We start from the raw sequence: 20,587 nt of genomic DNA, 5'->3' as shown, positions 1-20,587 counted from the left end.
TGCAAAAGAATACGAATAGTGAGCGTGCTTGTTAAATTTGTTCTTGCAGTAGAATTCCCCCCCTCCTCAAATGGTATGTTATGTTATTTGGATTTCTAAAGCAAAACTTATCACACAAAGGGAATCTAGGTGCTGGAGCAGGTGTGTAGGTCGGCTGCCGTTTGTTAGTTGAAGAGCCAGGCCTTCAGCTTCTTGCGGCATTTCCAAAAGTGAGGAGGAGGCCTTTATGTGTAGAGGGAGCTTGTTCCAAATTTTGAGTACAAGTTAGAAGAAGGTTAGGCCTCCTCTCAAGTGTGGCTGGCACAGGTAACAGCGGTGAGGCGGGGCGGGTGGCAGGGGAAGTGGACAGACAATGGGATAGGAACAGTAAAATAAGAAAAAAATAAAACCGCTTACCTTGCGTTCGATGCAGCGAGCGCAATGTAAGTGGTTTTATTAATTTTTTTATTTTACTTTCTCCATCCCATCGTCTGACCACTTCCCCCCATGTGCCCCGCCCCACCTCCGCCCCCACCTGCCACCCCACCGCTGTTACCTATGCCAGCTGCGCCTGCCTACTTTTATGTTTTTGCTTATGTGAGGGGTGTGTGTGAAAGAGAGTAGGAGTCTGTTGGAATGGTGGAAGTAGGGGTGTCGGTTGAGGTAAATTTGACCAATTTTGTACAGTGCCTTGTATGCAGGTGTGAGGAGTTTAAATTGGCAGCGCTTGAGTATCAGCAGCCAAATTACTCTTAACTATGCAAGTGGGCATAATTGCATTTTTATCAGTATTCCTGCATTAAAGAGTAATGCAGAATTACTGAAATGACTTTTATTACTCTGGTGTAAGGGAAATTTCGCCCAGGCATAGTCATATGTTCCCTCAATTTTTTTGGTTGCACAACGTGAAATCAGTGAGAAGGAATGTGAGGGGGGTAACAGTGTGCCGAATATTAGTGGTGTGCAGGGTCAGATTGGCGTAGAGGGCAATCTGGCTGTGCCAGAAGGGCTGATGTAACAGGTCGGTATGTGGACCTGTTTTTTGCTGTTCTTTGGCCTGTTTTATGGTCTGGTGGGCTGGGTTTTACTATTATTTCCCTGATACCGAATTGCTTGTAACAATCAGAAGCGCATATAGTCTCTCATACCCTGTACAGCACCTAAACAATGTGTCTTTACAAGATCAAAACGGACTAGATTTGTATATGTGGGCCACTATTTTTTGCTGAGTCTCAATCTGACCCCGGTTTTGTGAGGAGTGCTAGGAGTCACATCAGTGTGTGCCGTCTTGGGGAGTGAAAAGTGCCCTAGAGGCATAGAGGAAGTTTTTGGTGAAGAGGTCAAGACACATTGTTGGGGGGCACACCTGCCTGTAAGTAGAGCTAGACAATGCTGTCCTTTGTACACATTTATGGAGTAAGAGGCTGGAACTTTAAACACCACCCTCAGCTGCACCTGAAGTCAGCGGAGCTAGATCAGAAGCGTTTGGGACAGTGCTTTAAATGGGCCGGTGCTGTCAGGTACTGAGTACAAGCACTTCTTTAACTTGAAAGGGAGAGTACATGCCCTTCTCAGCCGGGGGCTGCACTTGTAAATGGACAGTACCAGCACTTCTAGACAGCAAACAGGCACTCTGACACAGAGAGCCCTTCCCCTCTTACATTTCCACGTCAAGCACTGGTTTGTGGGGAGTCCAGAGTTTCTTGCCAAAAGCCAGGCTGGTGGCTGTATTTTGGATGCTGTTGTGGTCTTGCCAACTGTCTATAAACTCATGTTACTTCAATGATAGTAAGTTAATTTACTGCCTGTTTTTGAACAGTGTTTTGATCTTAGTAACGTTATGAAAATTAATGGTGCTCAGTGCAATTTGTAACTCCACCCCATGAGCCCCCGAGAGAGGAAAGTTTAAAGTAGCCCCACTAAAGTTCCTACTTGTAAGCCACACGTTGCCCACAGGTTTCTACACCACGAACATTAACCTAATGCAGTGTTTTAGCAGCTGTCTGGTCAGCAAATAATGTGCTTGTCAATGACAAAAACAACCATGACACTAATGGCAGGTCCTGCAGTATTAATTGATCGAAACCCTACTGAACTGGGAAGGGGAAGCAGGGATTAGACATGTGGAGTCTTCCCTCAGCTTAAACATGTCTACTGGTTCACGCCTTGAGTCACTACTGGCCCGCTCAGTGGTCTTGAATGGGAGATCTGCCTTTATCCAAGCCAGGTGCGTGTGCCCTGATGCACCTCGCCATGCAGAATTTTTCTAGGAGTACGTTAAGGTCACATTAAAAGGTGGTTGCCTTTTACTGCTAGCAAAGCCTGTGTTTAGGGAATAGCAGTGCAGTTATATGACAAGCTTTGGCAATTGGTCTTGCCTATGCAAGAGCTATTGGCTTCTTAAACATTTTTTTTTTAACTGAGTTTTATATAGCGCGAACTTGACCCGGTATTGGGTATCAGAGCGCTTTACATATCACCAGTTGCGTCATATGAGGACACATTCATCATTTTGTTAGGCACGGGGAGATTAAGTGATTCATCCAGAATCACAGGATGTTCAGCGTCATTGCTGAGGCTCGAACCCGGTTTCCCAGATTCGAGATCGACCGCCCAAGCCGTTAGGCCACCTCCTCTCCCCTCTCTCGCTTTGCCAATATGTTTAAGCCATGTTATACACCAACGTGGCTGCTGTTCAGCATGGCTACAAGTTAGTTGGGTAAAGGAGAGTGGCGTGGAGTGGAGTAGGGTGTCAGAGTGGAGTAAAATGCCGTAGAGTGGAGTAGCATAGAGTGGAGTGCAGTGAAGTGCCATGGAGTGGCACAGAGTGAAGTGGTGTACAGTGCTGTGGACTGTCGTGGAGGGAGTAGAATGTCATAGAGTAGAAGGTTAATAGAGTGGATTAGAGTTGAGTGGCATAGAGGGGAGTAGGGTGTCAGTGTGGAGTAGAGTGCCGTAGAGTGGAGTGCCATACAGTGTCATAGGGTGGTGTAGAACAGAGTGGAGTGGCATAGAGTGGAGCAGTGTTGTAAAGTAGAGTGGTGCAGAGCGTAGTAGATTGTCATAGAGTGGAGTGGCATTGAGGGTAGTAGTGTAGAAGGGTAGGATGGCATACAATGGCACAGAGTGCTGTGCAGTCAAGTGGCTTACAGTGGATTGGCATAGAGTGGAGTGGATCAGAGTGAAGAAGGGTGTTCTAAAGTACAGTAGAGAAAAGTGGCATGGAGTGGCATAGACAGAGTTGCATAGAATGTCATAGAGTGGAGTAGTGGTATAGAGTGGAGTACAGTGTTGTAGAGTGGAGTGGCATAGAGTAAAGTAGAGTTTAATGTAGTAGAGTGTCATTGAGTGTAGTGTCATAGAGTGGAGTGTTGTTGAGTGGCCTAGAGTGATGTGGTGTAAAGTACAGTGGTGCAGAGTAGTTTTGGGTAGAGGGTCGTGGAAGAGAGTGTATTGGTTTTGAGTAGAGTGGTGTTGACTGCATTGGCATAGAGTGCAGTGACATAGAGTGGCATAGAGTGCTGTGGTGTAGAGTAAAGTAGTTTAGAATAGAGTGCAGTGGCACAGAATTCAACGGCACAGAGTGGAGTGGTGCAGAGTGGAGTAGAGTGGCATAGAGCACAGTAGAGTTCAGTGCCATAGAGTGCAGTGGCATAGAGTACTGTGGCTTAGATTACAGTGATAAAAAATGCAGCATTGTAGAGCAGACAGTTGTAGAGTACAGTGGTGTATGGTTGAGTGGCGTACAGTATATTGGCGTGGAATGCAGTGGCACAGCACAGAGTAGAGTGTGGCAGAGTAGAGTGGCCTAGAAAACAACGAAGTAGAGTGCAGTTGGCTTAGAGTGCATGGCGTAGAGTGTTGCAAAGAAGAGTATAGTGGCATAAAGAGCAGTGGTGCTGAGTAGATTTGCATAGAGTGCAGTGACGTAAAGTGCATTGGTTTTGAGTAAAGTGGTGTAGAGAGCATTGGCATATAGTGCGAAATTTAGGGTAGAGTGCAGTGGTGCAAAGTAGAGTGGTGCAGAGTAAAGTGCTGTGGCGCAGAGTATATTGCTTTAGAGAAAAGTGGAGTGGTGAATGGTAGAGTATAGTGGCATAGAGTGGAGCATCATAGAGTGCAGTTGTGCAGAGTAAAGTGGCATAGAGTGAAGTGGCATAGAGTAGATTGGTGAAGGTTAAAGTGCAGTGGCATAGAGAGGAATGATGCAGAGCAGAGTGGTGTAGAGCATAGTAACATAAAGTGCGTTGGAGTAGAGTGGCATATAGTAGAATGGGGCAGAGTAGAGTTCAGTGCCGTGGAGTGCAGTGGCATAGAGTGTTGTGGCATTGAGTTCAGAGGCAGAGAATGAAGTGTTGCAGAGAAGACAGTCGTACAGTGCAGTGGTGTATGGTTTAGTGGCGTAGACTGTATTGGCGTGGAATGCAGTGGCACAGAGTGAAGTGTTGCAGAATAGAGTGGCATAGAGAACAATGAAGTAGAGTGGAGTTGGCTTTGAGTACATGGCGTAGAGTGTTGTAGAGAAGAGTATAGTGGCATAAAGTGCAGTGGTGCAGAGTAGATTTGCATAGAGTGCAGTGACGTAAAGCGCTTTGGTTTTGAGTTAAGTGGTGTAGAGAGCATTGGCGTAGAGTGCAGTACTTAGTGTAGAGTGCAGTGGCATACAGTACAGTGGTGCAGAGTAAAGTGCTGTGGTGCAGAGTAGGTTGCTATAGAGCAGAGTGGAGTGGCGCATGGTAGAGTATAGTGGATAGAGTAGAGTGGCGTAGAGTGCAGTGGTACAGGGTACATTAGAGTGACGTAGAGTAGATTAGCATAAAGTGCACAGATGTACAGTTGAGTGGTACAGAGAAGAGTGCATTGGCATAGAGTGTAGTGGCATAGAGTCCAGTGTTGCATAGTAGAGTGGCATAGAGTGGAGTGGTACAGTGTAGAGTGCAGTGGTGAAGAATGCAGTGGTGCATAGTAGAGCAGTGTGGGGTAAAGTGCATTGGCATAGAGTAGAGTGGTGTAGCGTACAGAGGCGCAAAGTGGAGTGGTGCAGAGTAGAGAGCATGGGTGTGGAGTGGTGCAAATTAGAAAGTAGTACTGTAAAGTGGAGTATGCAGGGTGTGGTAGCGTACTGCCATTACAGACAACACATCTTCAATTGAAATGACCATTACATTTACACAGACATGAAATTTTACTGATGACAATATATAGTGCACAAACGATAATGTGTGTAGATACCATCTAGTGTATGGATTTGATCCCATTAAAATATTTGTTTTCACCACACTTCAGAATCACCCCAAAATTTGCTTCATTTGTGCTGTCCTAAATCTCATATATTCTGAAATATCTGCACAGTTCATTTAGAGAAATTTTCATTTTGTTATGTGCTAAAAAAAAATAACATCATACAGCAAGCAGTCCGAGCAAGAAAGGTAAACCCCAACCTCCCTGGAAGACAGAGCCTGACCTTTTACCTCTGCCCTTGACGCCACAGAAAATGTACAAGATAAAAACAAGATTTAAAGGCCTGTTTTCAGAAATCCAGTACTGGTGGAAGAATATAGTAAATAAGATTTGGGCAAGGGATGGGACGACCTCAAGCTGGACAGCCTAAAACAAATAATGCCAGCAAATAGAAAGCAAGCAAATGTGAGTTACAGACCACAAATCTAATGGCAAGCAATGGATGGAAGGCATTCCCAGGGAAGCTTTCAGAATGTCCCCAAGATGTCATTAGCAAACCAGGCAGCTGCGCTGTGTGGTCGGCTTCAATCTGAAACGCATAGGGGTCTGACCTCCACGGCTCACGCTAGTGTCGCTGTTACCCTACACCATGTGAGATAGCGAATTAGAAAACACATGTGCACACTGTGTGCACAGCTGGTTCCACCCTTTTCCTCAATTCTTTCATCTGGCTTTGCCCCTTATTTAAGGATTGCTCTGCCTACAGCAGAACATAAGGACAGCAAGACTAGAAACACTTTAAGTAATGAGGTGAAGAGAAACTTACATTATCTTGCCTCAGCACTGTCTGATCCAGGTCCTCCAGTAGGGCCTCGGGTTCCTGACTCCCAGAAAGGAGGGGCAGGTGGAGAAATAGACAAAAAAGGGCGATGGCGGCCATTCCTCTCTGTGTCTTTGTAATATACACACTGCTACAGAGCCCTCGCTCTCCTCAGGACCTCGCCAGGTCAGTAGAGAAGGTCCAATGGGAAGAGCTCTCTTGCACACTGGAGAGCGTGTGCTCCCGGGGTAGCTGGGGCTGAGCTCTGGGAGGGCAGGGCTTGTGCTAGGCAGCAAAGTGGTCCTTGGAAAATGGAAGGAATGTGGGGTGCCGATGAGACCAGTGCTGGCACGAGTTTGGGGAGATCAGGCCCTGTGCTGGAGGGGAGATGAGTCCCTGGAAGCTGTTTAGAGTGTATAAATCAGTCCCGGTGGTAGTGCACCTCTGTGTAACTGGTAAAAGACTGGGGTGGATGAAAAGATGATGACCTTTGACCTGCTGAAGGTGAACAGTTCAGGCTCGGCTCCATGCAACGGGGAGGACGATAGCCCGGGGTGGATGAAAAGATGAGGACCCTTGACCTGCTGAAGGTGAACAGTTCAGGCTCGGCGCCATGCAACGGGGAGGACGATAGACCGAGTCAACTCCTTGCCTGCAGCTGGTCTAGTTGGTGAACCCTTTGCATGAAGTTACAGGGCTGGGCGTTACACAGGCACCCGTGCCCCTGTGTGTGGCATGCAGCCTCGTTGCTCGTGGCGGTCCTTCCCTGCACTGAACGTGGTTGGTGAACCCTTGTTCTCAGGTGCTGCAGGCGACCCTTTGTGCGTAAGAGATTTACGAAGCAGCCTGCTCCGGTTTGCAGACAGCTCGACTGATTAATCCGTATACACAACTGATGCTGGACAGTTGAGTTCCGACCAGCAGGCTTGAAAGATGAATTATTTCCGGAAATTCCTGAGCTTTGTGGGTGGTAGAAAAATCCTTATTCTGGGAGTTGGGTAAATTCTAGTGACCCACGTGGAGTGCTGTGGAGCTAGCGCTTAAAAGCTGCCGCCCTAGAAGATGAGTCCTTATTCTAGGACACCCTGCGTTACAAATGAGACGAGTGCGCTCAGCATCTTCAGAAACCGTACATGTGTACAGAGGTCCAGATGTGTGGGGGTTCTTCAAGTAATTAAGATGTGCTGTGTGAGGAGTTGGCTCCTTCGTGCAGCAGGTTTGGAAGATGCACGCCTCGAGCGAGTTTGTCGCGTTCCCTCCTAGCTTGTTGCGCAGAGCCGGTACTTGAGAGACGCGCTATCCTGGGCTGGTTTAACAGATGAGTGTTTTTTAGGTGAGTCCTTGCTCTGTACGTGATGTACTGGGCTGGTGCCTGAGAGCGGGATCCCCTGCTGCGGCAGGTGGGTGAAAGGATACCTCGTCCTTGAGCCGGTACACTGAACTCCCTCCCTTCTGCAGACCGGGCTCCGAGTCTGAGAAACATGCAGCCTCTGCCAGGGAGCTCCCTCCGCCCCCTCCCCGCTCCTGAGAGGGCCAGCCTACGAACAAAGTTCAGTGGGTCTGAGGCAGCGGCGGCCAGGCTTCCACTCTCAAGGAAACGCACAATCAGCCAGCGCAGCTGGGCTCTGTCAGCACACTTGTACTCCAGGCGCGCACAAAAGCGCCGACCCTCACAGCGCTCTCAGCGCCGGCATTTCGCCCCGTTGCTAGGCGCTGCCGAGTTTTGTAGATAAAGTAACTAAGGCGCTTTGGGATTGGGATAAAGTGATTCGTCTGGGATCACAAGAGGTGGCTGCGTGGAAGCTTGGAAGAGGGGATTCTTTTTAACCATCAAGTGCATTCTAGAATACGATCCTGCCCGGGGTATTTACCGGTAATCTTCATGGGTGCAAGCATGAACCTCTCCTACTGGATTCAAGGAAATACCACTATTACATTACGTGCGTGCTCAACTTACACCTGATTAGCAAAATACTTGTGACCTCTCAGCTGCTTTCATTTATGCATTGTTCATTCTGGGAATGTCATTCTGCTAATCTGGTAAAACAGGAGTACCACTGGTACACTTGCATATCTACGCATTAATGCCTCTCTTTCTCTATGAACACATTTGCACACAGAGAGTCATCTGAATGTATTTACACCATCTAGCAGGCTGCACAGTGTGCTGTTTCTGCTGTTAAGGCTGTCAGCGGGGTCTGAGGCCTTGTAAGGTGAATAGCGCCTGCTTCCGCTCCTGTGAATGAATCTATTGTCAGTGATGACGTGAGGCAGAAAGGGCTCAGACAAGCGTGGAGTGGGGCGGGTCAGCCAATCGGGCGGAAAGGTGGTGATATGGCGCTACTGACAGAACAAGTATTATGACTTCATAATGCACATTTTGTTTAAATAAGGTCCTTTTGTGTTTTCGGTTTTGTGGCGGGAAGGCTGCGCGCTGGTAGCCGTAGTGTTTACCTTCCGCAAGAGAATGGCACTCGAGAGGTTCTACAGGGCTGCAGCGAGCGCAGGGCCATAGAAAACCCACAGCGAGGAATGCAGAACCATGGGGTCACTGGGCCGACGCTGACAGCCCTCAGGATAACACTAGACATTCTTGTAGCAATGAAAGCATGTCCTCTGAGGCGTCTTTTATTACATCCAATGTGCTTTGTGCACCTCTGGAGCAGACGATGCTAAAGTGATTGCCCCGCCGTTGAGCGCGCGCCGTTCTTCTGCACGCAGAGGCCGTTCACAAAGCCATGGTTTGTGGAAGTCTTGAAAGAAATCATTGGTTCCCAAGGATTCAGTTGTGCACTACTTTTCATCATTAATCATAATAGGTATACATCCGATGTACAGTAATGCTGAGCGGCACTAATTGTCTCTACTCTCACAGGATGAAGAACCCCTTTCAGAGGGCTGCGGGGCACGCAGGGGCTACTGGGACCCACCATGGTTGAGATCTTTTACTCCTGATGTCCCGGGCTCGACCTACTATGGATCCTGAGCAACTGGGTCAGTATCCCTTCTGCTCTGGACTGCCAGTAGTAGCTGTGGACGAGCAGTCTAAGGGTCCTTAAGGGGGAAGTGTGAACACAACTCATTGCTCAAAGTGCACACTGTGCTATCAATAAATCAATGTCCAGTCGAATTCTTACTTGTATAAGAAAAAGAAGTATTTTATTTCTGACTCTTCACATTCAAAGGAATAACAGCATTTAGAAGCAATAACACAATCCCCTTGAGGTTGGGGCTCGAGCGTTTGTTAGGCATAATTCCTTTCCCACTCTCTTCCTAGTAGCGTGGTCAGGGTTATTATCCATTCACTGGTGGCGGTATCCAGGGAATGCTCACCAGTAGGCCATACTCAAAAGTTCCCCTTTGACTCTTTGGGAATTAATCAAACATGTCTCTGGTACTGCAGCACAGTCCGCGGTGAGTCTCCCGGGGCCCCACAGGCGCCGTTCAAGTGTAACACGCCCCAGCAGTATGGAAGAGTTCAGCCGTGCAGCCAGTGCCCTCTCCGCGGGAGCTCCCAAGGGGAACAACCTTTACAACGCAGTCATTACATCGCACTACCTTTACATAGCAGTCATGACATCGCAACATCTTTTACATCGCATGTAATTACAACACAGCCATTATAACGTATGTCACTACAACGCAGGCATTACATCGCAAGTCATTACAATGCATACCATTACAACGCATAGTACCCTTACACTATCCAACACTTACCCTACTGTTGCAATCACTGGAGTCAGAATATAAATTTTTACCCCTACACTATCCAACACTTACCCTACTGTTGCACTCACTGGAGTTAGAATAGTAATTATTACCCCTATACTATCCAACACTTATCTTAAATGCGATGTAATGGTATGCATTGTAATGGTATGCGTTGTAAAGGTATAATGCGATGTAATGGAAAGTGTTGTAAAGGTAGTTTCTGAAAATGCGATGTAATGGCATGCGATGTGAAAGAATACGTTTTAAAGGATGTTGCGATGTAAAAACTACGTTGTAAAGGCATGCGTTGTAAATGTATGCGTTGTAACGTTATACATTCGCTCCCAAGTCACGAACCTGTTCTGAGATTTCAGGCAGCTGGCAGTTCATGCAGCAGCACCTGGCAGACACAGGATCTCTTTCTTGAGCGGCGCTACCAAATTTTTCCAGCGATCTGAGCTGCCCCCGATTTGCAAAGACAAGGGAAGTCACTCTTCCCCACATGGGGGTATTTGATCCTCCAGCTCCCGACCGGAGCCCAGCGAGGGTGTTGTTGTGTAGTTCCTATAAACCTAGATACAATCTGTGCATTTAGACAACATAGACTATGGGATTGGCCTCCAGACTGATTCCAGACACCCCCACCGGGTATGTTGGCCTGTATACCCGCTAGCTCACAGCAAACTCCTCTTACCAAGAAGAGAATAGTTCTTGGCAACTATCGAACATGACAACCCTGTCCCATCAGGGATCGTGGAAACAGAATAGTTATTTTCCCTCAGTCACTCGTGCTCACTTTGTCTCGGAGAGAAACACAGAACAAACGGTGGGGAAGTTTTTTCAATAAGCATTTATTGAACCAGCGTCATGTCTAGTGTAAAATAGGTGTGCTGAAACAACCATAGGACAGAAACAGATATAAATGATAATAAGCACCAATAGGGTAAATGGATGGTAGATTCCTAACATAGTGCTAAAACAATGAATACAGACAGGTATAAAAATACATGACAATAATAATGCGTACTCCTACGATGCAACCCTAACTACATGTACCTAAATGTACCTAGCATGTATGTAAATGTAGAGCCAAGTATCCCCCTAGGCTGAAGCCAACCCCATTACCTGAAGTGAGAGGCTGTGGGACCCCCGTCTTGGTCTCGAGATGGACACCCCGCGAGGGATGTCAGACCACTGCGAGCTGGAGTGTCTGCGTGCAGGCACCTCAGCGTCTCACTTCAGTGTGTCAGCATGGAATTCTTTCTCCTCTGCCTGCCTCAGCAAATATATGGTGTATATATACCCAAAAGGTACCCTCAGGGGTTCTACCTTGCTGTGTAATGTTGGCCGAGGATGATAGAAGGGATGACCCTTATACATAGGTATTATGCAGAAGATGGTAATCCTGCTGTGATTCAGAGAATCCTCAGGCATAGTAAATGAGGCTAGTTTTCTGGGAAAACCACACAACATTCATGCAGCACCTTAACTAGGGAAAAGGTCAATACCAAAAACCGTTATGTAGTGCAATGGCAGGGAAATGTATGTGAAAGGTTAGGTGACTACCCAGGCCTATGTTGGGGTACATTATACAACATAACAGTGTGACGTCTCCAGTGCTGTCCTTCACAATCCTCATGGGATCAGTCAGGCGCAGGTTTTAGTGTGTGAGCTTGACCCACTAGTCACAGTTGTAATCTTCTTTCTGCCAACAACCCTAACTTCTGGCAGTGTTAGAACCGGCAGCCCATTCTGGCATACAGGGTGTCTGCCGAACTTTCCAGCCTGGGTTCAGACTCCTCCGGTGTAATCACCCACACCATGGCGGCCCCTCCTGGCATACAGGGTCACCAATTAAGGCAGACACAGGTCTTGATGCTCTGGGAGCAATAAATTCAACCCTGGCCCCCTCTGACATACAGGATCAAGGCAATGGGGCAGTGTGGGACTGGTAATTCCCGCTCAGTGTTCCCTACATAGCTCAAGTCACTGAAGCCCTCTCCTGGCATATTGGGGTCACTGGATCACTCCTGCACAGGATTACTTAACAATGGGGGAACCCAGAAAAAAGCCATAGGTCTTGTTTATGACATGGTACAAAACCAGTTGGTCCCGACTTGAACATTTAAACAACATTCATACCCAAAACATAGAAAACAGACACTCAAAGAAATGCAAAGCTGTAAAGTATTACCATAAATTTAATTACAGATGGATTTTATTTTGCTTTTATAGTTTTGTACTTTTCTAATCAAGTTGCTCAGAAGTGAGTAAGAGAGTGATAGGAGAAAGTGTCGTGATAAAGATCAAGTAGAAGGCAAAGGTTTATACATAAAATCAATATATACAAATTTACACAAAAGCGGCCTGAATTTGTTTCTAAATTACTGATTTATAACGTCTTCCTTAATATCCTATGTCGGTTTTCTATATTTTGGGTACGATTGTTGTTTAAATATTCCAGTTGTGACCAACTCTTTTTTTACCACTCCTGCACATGGGCAATGACCCGACCAGTGCTTAGCCATTTCCTCACAACTCGTTCAGGGAGTCTTTTCAGTAGGGCTCCCCACTAGACCTTGCTCTCTCCAACGCTGTCCTTTCCCTCACAGGGCACACTAGTCTTGGCAAGCAGGCAAACGCTGGTGCTTCAGGCTCCAGGGCAGGTAATCTTGGTTTTCCAGGGTGATGCCCCCTAATACAGTAGGGAGACTAGCAGGTCTTTGCCTCCAGTCCTGGTCACAGGCAGAAGTCTTGCAGAGCATCCCCTTCTCACACAGCCCATCTGGCTGCTTGGCAGATGACAAAGTTTGAGGTCTCAAGCTCCCCTTCTTATAGTCCATTACCAGACACCAAGGGCCAGATTTATATAAATTTTTCACACAACGTAGCAATACAACTTGCTGCGCTGCGTGAAAGGGCAGGAATGCACCATATTTACACATATATTGCACATTCCTGCTCTCTGCCTGTGCTGGCTAGCGCCAATACAGGCACCCTTGTGCAATTAAGAAAGGGTGCCTGCATTGCAGGCAGGATTGTTTTTGTGCAGGAAGGGGCACCTTGCTGCACAAAAACAATCCTCTGAGTCGGTGGTGGCTCCTCGAGGGAGTGCTTCGTTTTATTTATTTATTTATTTACTTATCTCCGTTCGGCCGTATGCCGGAGTTTACTACCCCCACCTTGCCCCTCCCACGCCCCGCCTCACTGCCCCGCAGCACTCCCTTCAGGATCCGCCACTGCTCTGATGCTTTTTTCTCTTTCTAAGGGTGCTGTAGAACGCAGGACACCTAAAAAGAAGAAACAACGAGGAGAAATAAGGATATTTCCCTTTGTTGCGCCTCCCATGGGAAGGCATAGCATTTTGACACATTCCCAAGTTTACCAGTCTTGGTAAATCTGAGAATGCACCAAAATTCATGAGAGGATGTGTGGGAACACCCACGCTCCTCCCATGGAATGCCTACCTCTGGTAGTGTAACGCAAGTCAGTGACATGTGCTGCTTTGTGTTACTCAAAATTTACCAAGCAACGTAGGCCACACAAGGTGGCCTTGTGTTACTTGGTAAATCTGACTTTAGTATTGCGTTGCCCTTGCGACACCATGCGTCAAGGTACACATGAATGACATTATGTATAGTAAACCCATTCATACCTATACATACCATGATTATAGTTCGGTACTCAAATTTTTGGCCACAATATTTTAGTATCACAATATCTTGCCCATGGTATTCTGGTAATACACGGTTTTGAACAAGGGGATCCAAAATATGTTTTGCCGTGTGCCCCATAAATTCTTGTGATGGCATTGCCAATGATCCTACACGGTCAGAAGCCGACCATGTCAGCGGCAACAGGCGCATCGGCCAGATTTTTGTTTGCCCGCAGTCCCGCCATTTTGTTGCGAGGTATTTGGGGTCTGTTGGAAGGCGGACCCCGGGGAGTCGGTGAGACCACTCAGGGGGGGGGCCCCCACACTGTACGAAGTAGCCGAGCGCTGCAGAGAAGCCTCCTGGGAGATCCTTCTCCTATTATGTACTAGCACAGTAACACCACCACACCGGACTCAAGGAGGTTGTCTCAAGATGAGCAATTCTTTATCAGCACTTTAAAAGGTTACGGGTTCAATATTTACACAAAAAGGGGATCAAGGGATCCGCAAAAGTCTCAGTGTCTCTTTTAGGAGGGAAGGGGTAGCGGGACAGTCTTAGGCAGGAGCTTGGTACGAGGGTACCTGGGGCCCAGTTCTTATCCTCAAGCTGGAGGACCTCCGGGTCTCGGAGGGGTCGAGCCGCGACGGTGTCAGCAGGGCTCTGGCGTACAGTTCGTGGGGAGCCGCGGTCAGGTCAGCGGGACTCTCAAGATGGTTTCTGCTCAGCTCGAGCCGCGACGTCGTCAGCAGGGCTCTGAGGGAGGGTTCAGCGAGGTTGGGCCGCGACAGCGTCAGCAGGGCCCCGATGTTCCGGGGGGCTTCAAGGTTTCCGCAAGAAGGAGCCGCGACACAGTCTGCAGGGCTCGTGGTGGTTTCAAGCAAGAGTTCTTCTCCGTAGGGTCGGCCGCGATTCAATCAGCAGGGCTCTCGACTCCGGGATACAACTGCCGGTCTGTGGCGGGGTCGCCCCAGATATAGGTCTGGAGCCCTTTGATGTCCGGACCCTTGCGCCCGGGGGGCGGAGAGGCCGGGTTGGGAGCGGCCAGACGCCCAGCAGGAGAGGCGCCCGGCCCAGGAGAGATGGAGGCCGATCGCACCTCGGTGTGTGGGGATGGTTGGGGGTCCCATCGATACCGCCCTCCGCCAGGGCGATGAGGTGTTCACGTGATACCCCCTGGCCAGTTCTTGGTGCCTCAATGTCTGGGCCTTGCTGGGGCCGAGGCCGGGTTGAGCGGAGTCATGAGGACTGGTGTGCAGGGTCACGTGGCAGGCGACAAAATGGCGGAGCCCCGAGGTGTAGGTGACCTCGTGCGGCCCGAACGGGTAGCTCGTGGAGGCTAGGGCGGGGAACGGGCCCAACCCCCGGGAAGTCAGGACCACGCCACGAGGCCGGGTCCAACAGGCGTCCCCCCCAGCCGAAGGCAGAGAGAGTCACCCATCTTCTTGGGGATTCTCCTCGTCAAGGCGGAAGAAGCGGGACAGGCCGTCCGCGTTGGCGTGGTCATTGCCGGGTCGGTGCTCAACCGAAAAGTCCATCCCTTGCAGGGCAATGGACCACCGCAGCAGCTTGGGATTCTCGCCTCTCATTTGCATTAACCACCGCAAGGGCCGGTGGTTGGTCTGGACCCGAAAGTGGGTACCGAAGAGATAGGGCCGGAGCTTCTTAAGGGCCCACACTACGGCGAAGGCCTCGCGCTCGATGGTGCTCCATCGTTGCTCCCGGGGCAGCAGCCGTCGGCTGATGAAGGCCAACGGGCGGTCGAGTCCCTTCTCATCAACCTGAGACAGGACGGCCCCGATCCCATATTCGGAGGCGTCTGTCTGCACGATGAACTCCTTACTGTAGTCAGGGGCTTGGAGCACAGGGGCAGTGCACATCGCTGCCTTGAGAGTCTCGAACGCTGATTGGCAGCGGGGAGTCCAGTGCACCCTCTTGGGCTGTTTCTTCGAGGTGAGCTCTGTGAGAGGCCCAACAATGCTCCCATAGTCCCGGATGAACCGCCGGTAGTATCCAGTGAGGCCCAGGAAGGCCCGCACAGCGGTCTGGGTAGTGGGGGGTTCCCATGCCTGGATGGCATCGACTTTTGGCTGGAGAGGGGCCACCTGACCGCTTCCCACCTGATGGCCCAGGTAGGTCACCGATCCTTGGCCGATCTGGCATTTGCTGGCCTTGATCGTGAGCCCGGCCCTTTGGAGGGCGGCCAGGACGGCTTTGAGGTGAATTAGGTGCTCAGCCCAGTGGTTGCTGTACACGGCAATGTCATCCAAATAGGCCGCGCTGAAGGCCTCGAGCCCGGCCAGAACCTTGTTTACAAGTCTCTGAAAAGTGGCCGGGGCGTTCTTCATGCCGAAGGGCATCACCCGAAAGTGGTAATGCCCATCAGGGGTAGAAAAGGCGGATCTTTCTCGGGCGCCGGGGGTGAGCTGGATCTGCCAGTACCCGGCGGTGAGGTCCAGCGTGCTCAGGTAGCGGGCGGACCCCAAGCGGTCGATGAGTTCGTCGGTCCGGGGTATAGGATGGGCGTCCGTCTTGGTCACAGCATTCAGGGCTCGGTAGTCTACACAAAATCGTAACTCCGGGGGATGGCCGGGGGCTGCGGCCTTTGGTACCAGGACGACAGGGCTGGCCCACGGGCTGTCGGAGGGCTCGATGACCCCCAGGGCCAACATCTTCGCTACTTCGGCCTGGATGCATGCCCACACTCGGTCGGGTACCCTGTAGGCTCGGTGTCGCACGGGGGGGCTGTCCCCGGTGTCGACGTCGTGGACGCACCAGTGGGTCACCCCCGGGGTGAGGGAGAAGAGGGCTGCGTAGTCCTGCAGCAGTTGTTGACAGTCGATACGCTGTTCCGGGGTCAGGGAAGAGGCGAGTTGGACACCTTTGATGGATCCGTCGTGGACGTCGTTCTGCAAGAGGTCGGGTAGGGGCTCGGAGTCGTCCTCGCCCCCCTCGTCGGTCGCCAGCAGCAGGCTCAGTTCGGTCCGGGCAAAGTGGGGTTTGAGCCTGTTAGCATGTAGAACCCGGAGGGGGTTCCGGGGGGACTCTAGGTCGACTAGGTAGGTGACGGGGCTTTTCTTCTCCACCACCTTGAAGGGCCCGGTCCACTTGTCCTGGAGGGCGCAGGGCTCAACAGGGGCCATGACCCAGACTCTCTGGCCTGGTTCGAACTCGATTGTAGAGGTGTTCCGATCGTACCACCGCTTCATGTCCTCCTGGCTGGCCTCGAGGTTGGCTTCGGCCATGGCTCGGAACTTGCGGGTCTGGTTTCGTAGGGTCAGGAGGTATCGGTAGACGTCAGGAGGGGCGCCTGGGAGCTTCGTCTCCCAGCCCTCCTTGACCAGGCTGAGCGGTCCGCGGACCGGATGTCCGTACAATAGTTCAAACGGGCTGAACCCCAGGGACTTCTGCGGGACCTCCCGATAGGCGAACAGGAGGCATGGTAGTAGGACATCCCATCTCCGCCGGAGGGGCTCTTCCAAGCCCTGAATCATCCCCTTCAGGGTTCTGTTAAAGCGCTCGACCAGCCCGTTCCCCTGAGGGTGATAGGGGGTTGTGAATTTGTACGTGACCCCGCACTGCTGCCACAGGGACCGCATGTACTTGGAGATGAGGTTTGTGCCCCTGTCGCTCACCACTTCGCGGGGAAATCCCACTCGGGAGAAGATCCCCATCAAGGCCCGACCCACCACGGGGGCCGTTACAGTTCTTAGCGGGACCGCCTCCGGGTACCTGGTGGAGTGGTCCACGAGGACCAGGATGAAGCGGTGGCCCAGGGCGGTCCGGGGGTCCAGGGGCCCCACGATGTCGATTCCGACCCGTTCGAACGGGGTGCTGACGGCTGGAAAGGGCTGGAGGGGGGCCTTGACTCGACCCCCCGTCTTCCCGCTGGCTTGGCAGGTCTGGCAGGACCGGCAGTGGTTGTCCACGTCTCTCCGCATCCGGGGCCAGTAGAAGTGGGTCACCAGACGGCTGTAAGTTTTGTCTTGCCCTAGGTGTCCGGCAAGGGGCACGTCATGTGCCAGGTTGAGAAGGAACTCCCGGAAGCGGAGGGGGACCACCAACACGCGGCTGGCCCCGAGTTCTGCCACTTTCTGTTCACTGTACAACAGGCCCTCGGCCCAGTAGACCCAGTGGGTGCCGGTCTGGTCCCCGTTGGCTTGTGCGGACGCTTGTTGTCGGACCCCTTCGAGAGAGGGACAGGACTGCTGTTCTTGCTGGAACTGCTCTCGGGTGGGGCCCCCTTCGTGGCGCCATTGTGCAAGTTCTGGTAGGGCGCCGAGGGAAGCAATCTCTTCGGGGGAGGGTTCAGTAGGTCCAGTGTCGATGTCCGCCTCCCCCTCGCTGCAGGCGGGGGGTGGTGCGAGCCCCTCGGGCTGGGCGGCACCGGGGGTCAGGGACGAGCGGGGGGCCTGGGCGGTCATGGACCGGGTGATGGCGCAGGCCCATTCGGATAGTCCCAGCATTCGGAGGTGCTCTCGTCGCTCCACTTGAGCCCAGGGGGAACTCTCCAGGTCGTTCCCCAGGAGGCAGTCTACTGGTGCGTCGTCGCGGACAGTCACTTTTAGTAGGCCGGTCACCCCTCCCCACTCGAAGGGGACCAGGGCCATCTGGCACAGGCTTTCGCTGTTGTCGGCCGTCCGGACGGGGCACAGCACATTGGGTAGGATCTGTTCGGGGGTCACCAGGTGGCAGCGGACAGCGGTGACACTGGCGCCGGTGTCACGAAGGGCTTCGGCCCGTTGTCCATTGACGGTGACCTGCTGCCGGTACTTCTGGGTGTTGCTTGGGATGGGGGTGCGGGGCACCATTTCTCGGCTGCCCAGGCAGACCAGGGACATGGCCGCCGGTTCCCATTCGGTGGTTCCTCGGTCGAGGGTTTCTTCTACTTCTTCTCCTTCCCCCAGGGCGACGGCCGCCAGCTGTCGGGGCGGGGGCCCGCCGGCCCAGCTTCTTCGGTTCAGGGGGCAGACCGGATCGCTGGCATAGTGTCCGGTTTGTTGGCAGCCGTAGCATGTTACTGGGGGCCGTGGTCCGGTTCTGGCTGGGGTCACCCCTCTTCGGGCTAGGCTCGGGGAGAGGTGTTGCTGCGGCGGCCCTCGAGGTGGGCTCCTGGGGGACCCGGCGGGGGGGTCCCGGTTCCTGTTCGGCCCTCCCCCTCCACCGCGTTGGCGGGGAGGTCCGGTGGGGTTCCTCTGGTACTCCCCCATCGAGTTCCGGGGGACTCGGGTGTTGACCCATCGATCGGCCTCGACGGCGAGTTTTCGTGGGTCGGTCATCTTGCTGTCGAGGAGGTGTTGCCTTAGCTCCACGAAGCAATTGTTGGAGAGATGTTCCCAAACAATGAGGTCGACCAGCTGCCCGTAGGTGGTGACTTTGCTACCCTTGATCCATCCTTCTAGGGCCCGGCTGAAAAAGTCCACATATTCCACCCAGGTAGTACCCGGGATCTTCTTGCAGTCTCTGAACCGCTGGCGGTATATTTCCGCGGTTAGCCCGTAGCGGGTGAGCAGGGCCTCCTTCATGTGGTCGTAGGAGGTCATCACCTCCTCTGGCAGCTGGAGCAGTGTGTCTCGACCTTCACTCAGGAACCGACCCCACAGGCCGGCGCCCCAGTCCTTTCGGGGCACCCGATGGGAGGTCATGGCCACCTCGTATGCCTTGAACCATTGTTGGATGTCGTCATTCTTATAGTACTCCTTGACGACATCTTTCGGGATATGTACCTTGGCCTCGGCAGGCGGTAAGGTGTCTCTATTACTGGGGGTGTCGGTCCCCCCGTTCTTTGCCTTGATCTCGAGCTCTTTGAGACTTCGCTCGTGCTCAAGGGTCAGTCTTTTTTCCTCCAACTCTCGGTGCCGTCTCTTCTCTTCTATCGCCTCTTGTAGCCGTAGCTGCTCTAGGGCCAGTTTCTTTTCCGCCAGCTGGAGTTCGCCGTCCAGCCGCAGTCGTGCGAGCTCTAGTTCGTGGTTCCGGACCTTCTCCCGCTCTCGTATCTCCTCTTCGGAGAGGCCGGTTTCTAGGCTCTTTCTTCCTCCGGTTGCCGGAGTCGGTGCGGTTGATGTGGCCACAGTCAGGGGCAGGGGACCTTCTTCCTGGGAGTGGCCTGCCTCGGCCCCCAGCCAGGTCCTCAGGGCTTTCTGCATCTCCTCTTTGGTACCTAGGCCGGTGGTTGCAATGCCCTTGTCCTTGCAGAACTGTTTCAATTCTTTGTGCGTGTATTCCTCCAGCCGTTCGGGCTGGAACTCCGTGGTCGCGTTGTTTTCTTGGTTGCTCATGACTTCTGTTTGTCCGGATGGGTAGCTAGTGGGTACTGGCTGGTACGTACTGCGTTCGGCTCGGATCCCGTCGCTGGCCACCAAATGTTGGAAGGCGGACCCCAGGGAGTCGGTGAGACCACTCAGGGGGGGGGCCCCCACACTGTACGAAGTAGCCGAGCGCTGCAGAGAAGCCTCCTGGGAGATCCATCTCCTATTATGTACTAGCACAGTAACACCACCACACCGGACTCAAGGAGGTTGTCTCAAGATGAGCAATTCTTTATCAGCACTTTAAAAGATTACGGGTTCAATATTTACACAAAAAGGGGATCAAGGGATCCGCAAAAGTCTCAGTGTCTCTTTTAGGAGGGAAGGGGTAGCGGGACAGTCTTAGGCAGGAGCTTGGTACGAGGGTACCTGGGGCCCAGTTCTTATCCTCAAGCTGGAGGACCTCCGGGTCTCGGAGGGGTCGAGCCGCGACGGTGTCAGCAGAGCTCTGGCGTACAGTTCGTGGGGAGCCGCGGTCAGGTCAGCGGGACTCTCAAGATGGTTTCTGCTCAGCTCGAGCCGCGACGTCGTCAGCAGGGCTCCGAGGGAGGGTTCAGCGAGGTTGGGCCGCGACAGCGTCAGCAGGGCCCCGATGTTCCGGGGGGTTTCAAGGTTTCCGCAAGAAGGAGCCGCGACGCAGTCTGCAGGGCTCGTGGTGGTTTCAAGCAAGAGTTCTTCTCCGTAGGGTCGGCCGCGATTCAATCAGCAGGGCTCTCGACTCCGGGATACAACTGCCGGTCTGTGGCGGGGTCGCCCCAGATATAGGTCTGGAGCCCTTTGATGTCCGGACCCTTGCGCCCGGGGGGCGGAGAGGCCGGGTTGGGAGCGGCCAGACTCCCAGCAGGAGAGGCGCCCGACCCAGGAGAGATGGAGGCCGATCGCACCTCGGTGTGTGGGGACGGCTGGGGGTCCCATCGATACCGCCCTCCGCCAGG

At 52.3% G+C, this 20,587-nt stretch overlaps 1 protein-coding gene across 1 annotated transcript in view; it reads right to left on the bottom strand.

Moving 5' to 3' along the window:
• Nucleotides 1–7,480, bottom strand: part of ITIH5 (inter-alpha-trypsin inhibitor heavy chain 5) — a 296,926-nt gene extending 289,446 nt beyond the window's left edge. Inside the window, exon 1 of the mRNA XM_085653539.1 lies at nucleotides 5,987–7,480. Within this exon, the coding sequence (XP_085509665.1) occupies nucleotides 5,987–6,100 (114 nt within the window). The 5' untranslated portion in view covers nucleotides 6,101–7,480. The remainder of the gene's footprint in view (nucleotides 1–5,986) is intronic.
• Between the last annotated feature and the right edge of the window lie 13,107 nt (nucleotides 7,481–20,587).

This window comes from Triturus cristatus, chromosome 4_1 (assembly GCF_964204655.1).
Source record: "Triturus cristatus chromosome 4_1, aTriCri1.1, whole genome shotgun sequence".
NCBI classification, from domain to species: Eukaryota; Metazoa; Chordata; class Amphibia; order Caudata; family Salamandridae; genus Triturus; species Triturus cristatus.
This window is presented reverse-complemented; position numbering and strand designations above follow the sequence as displayed.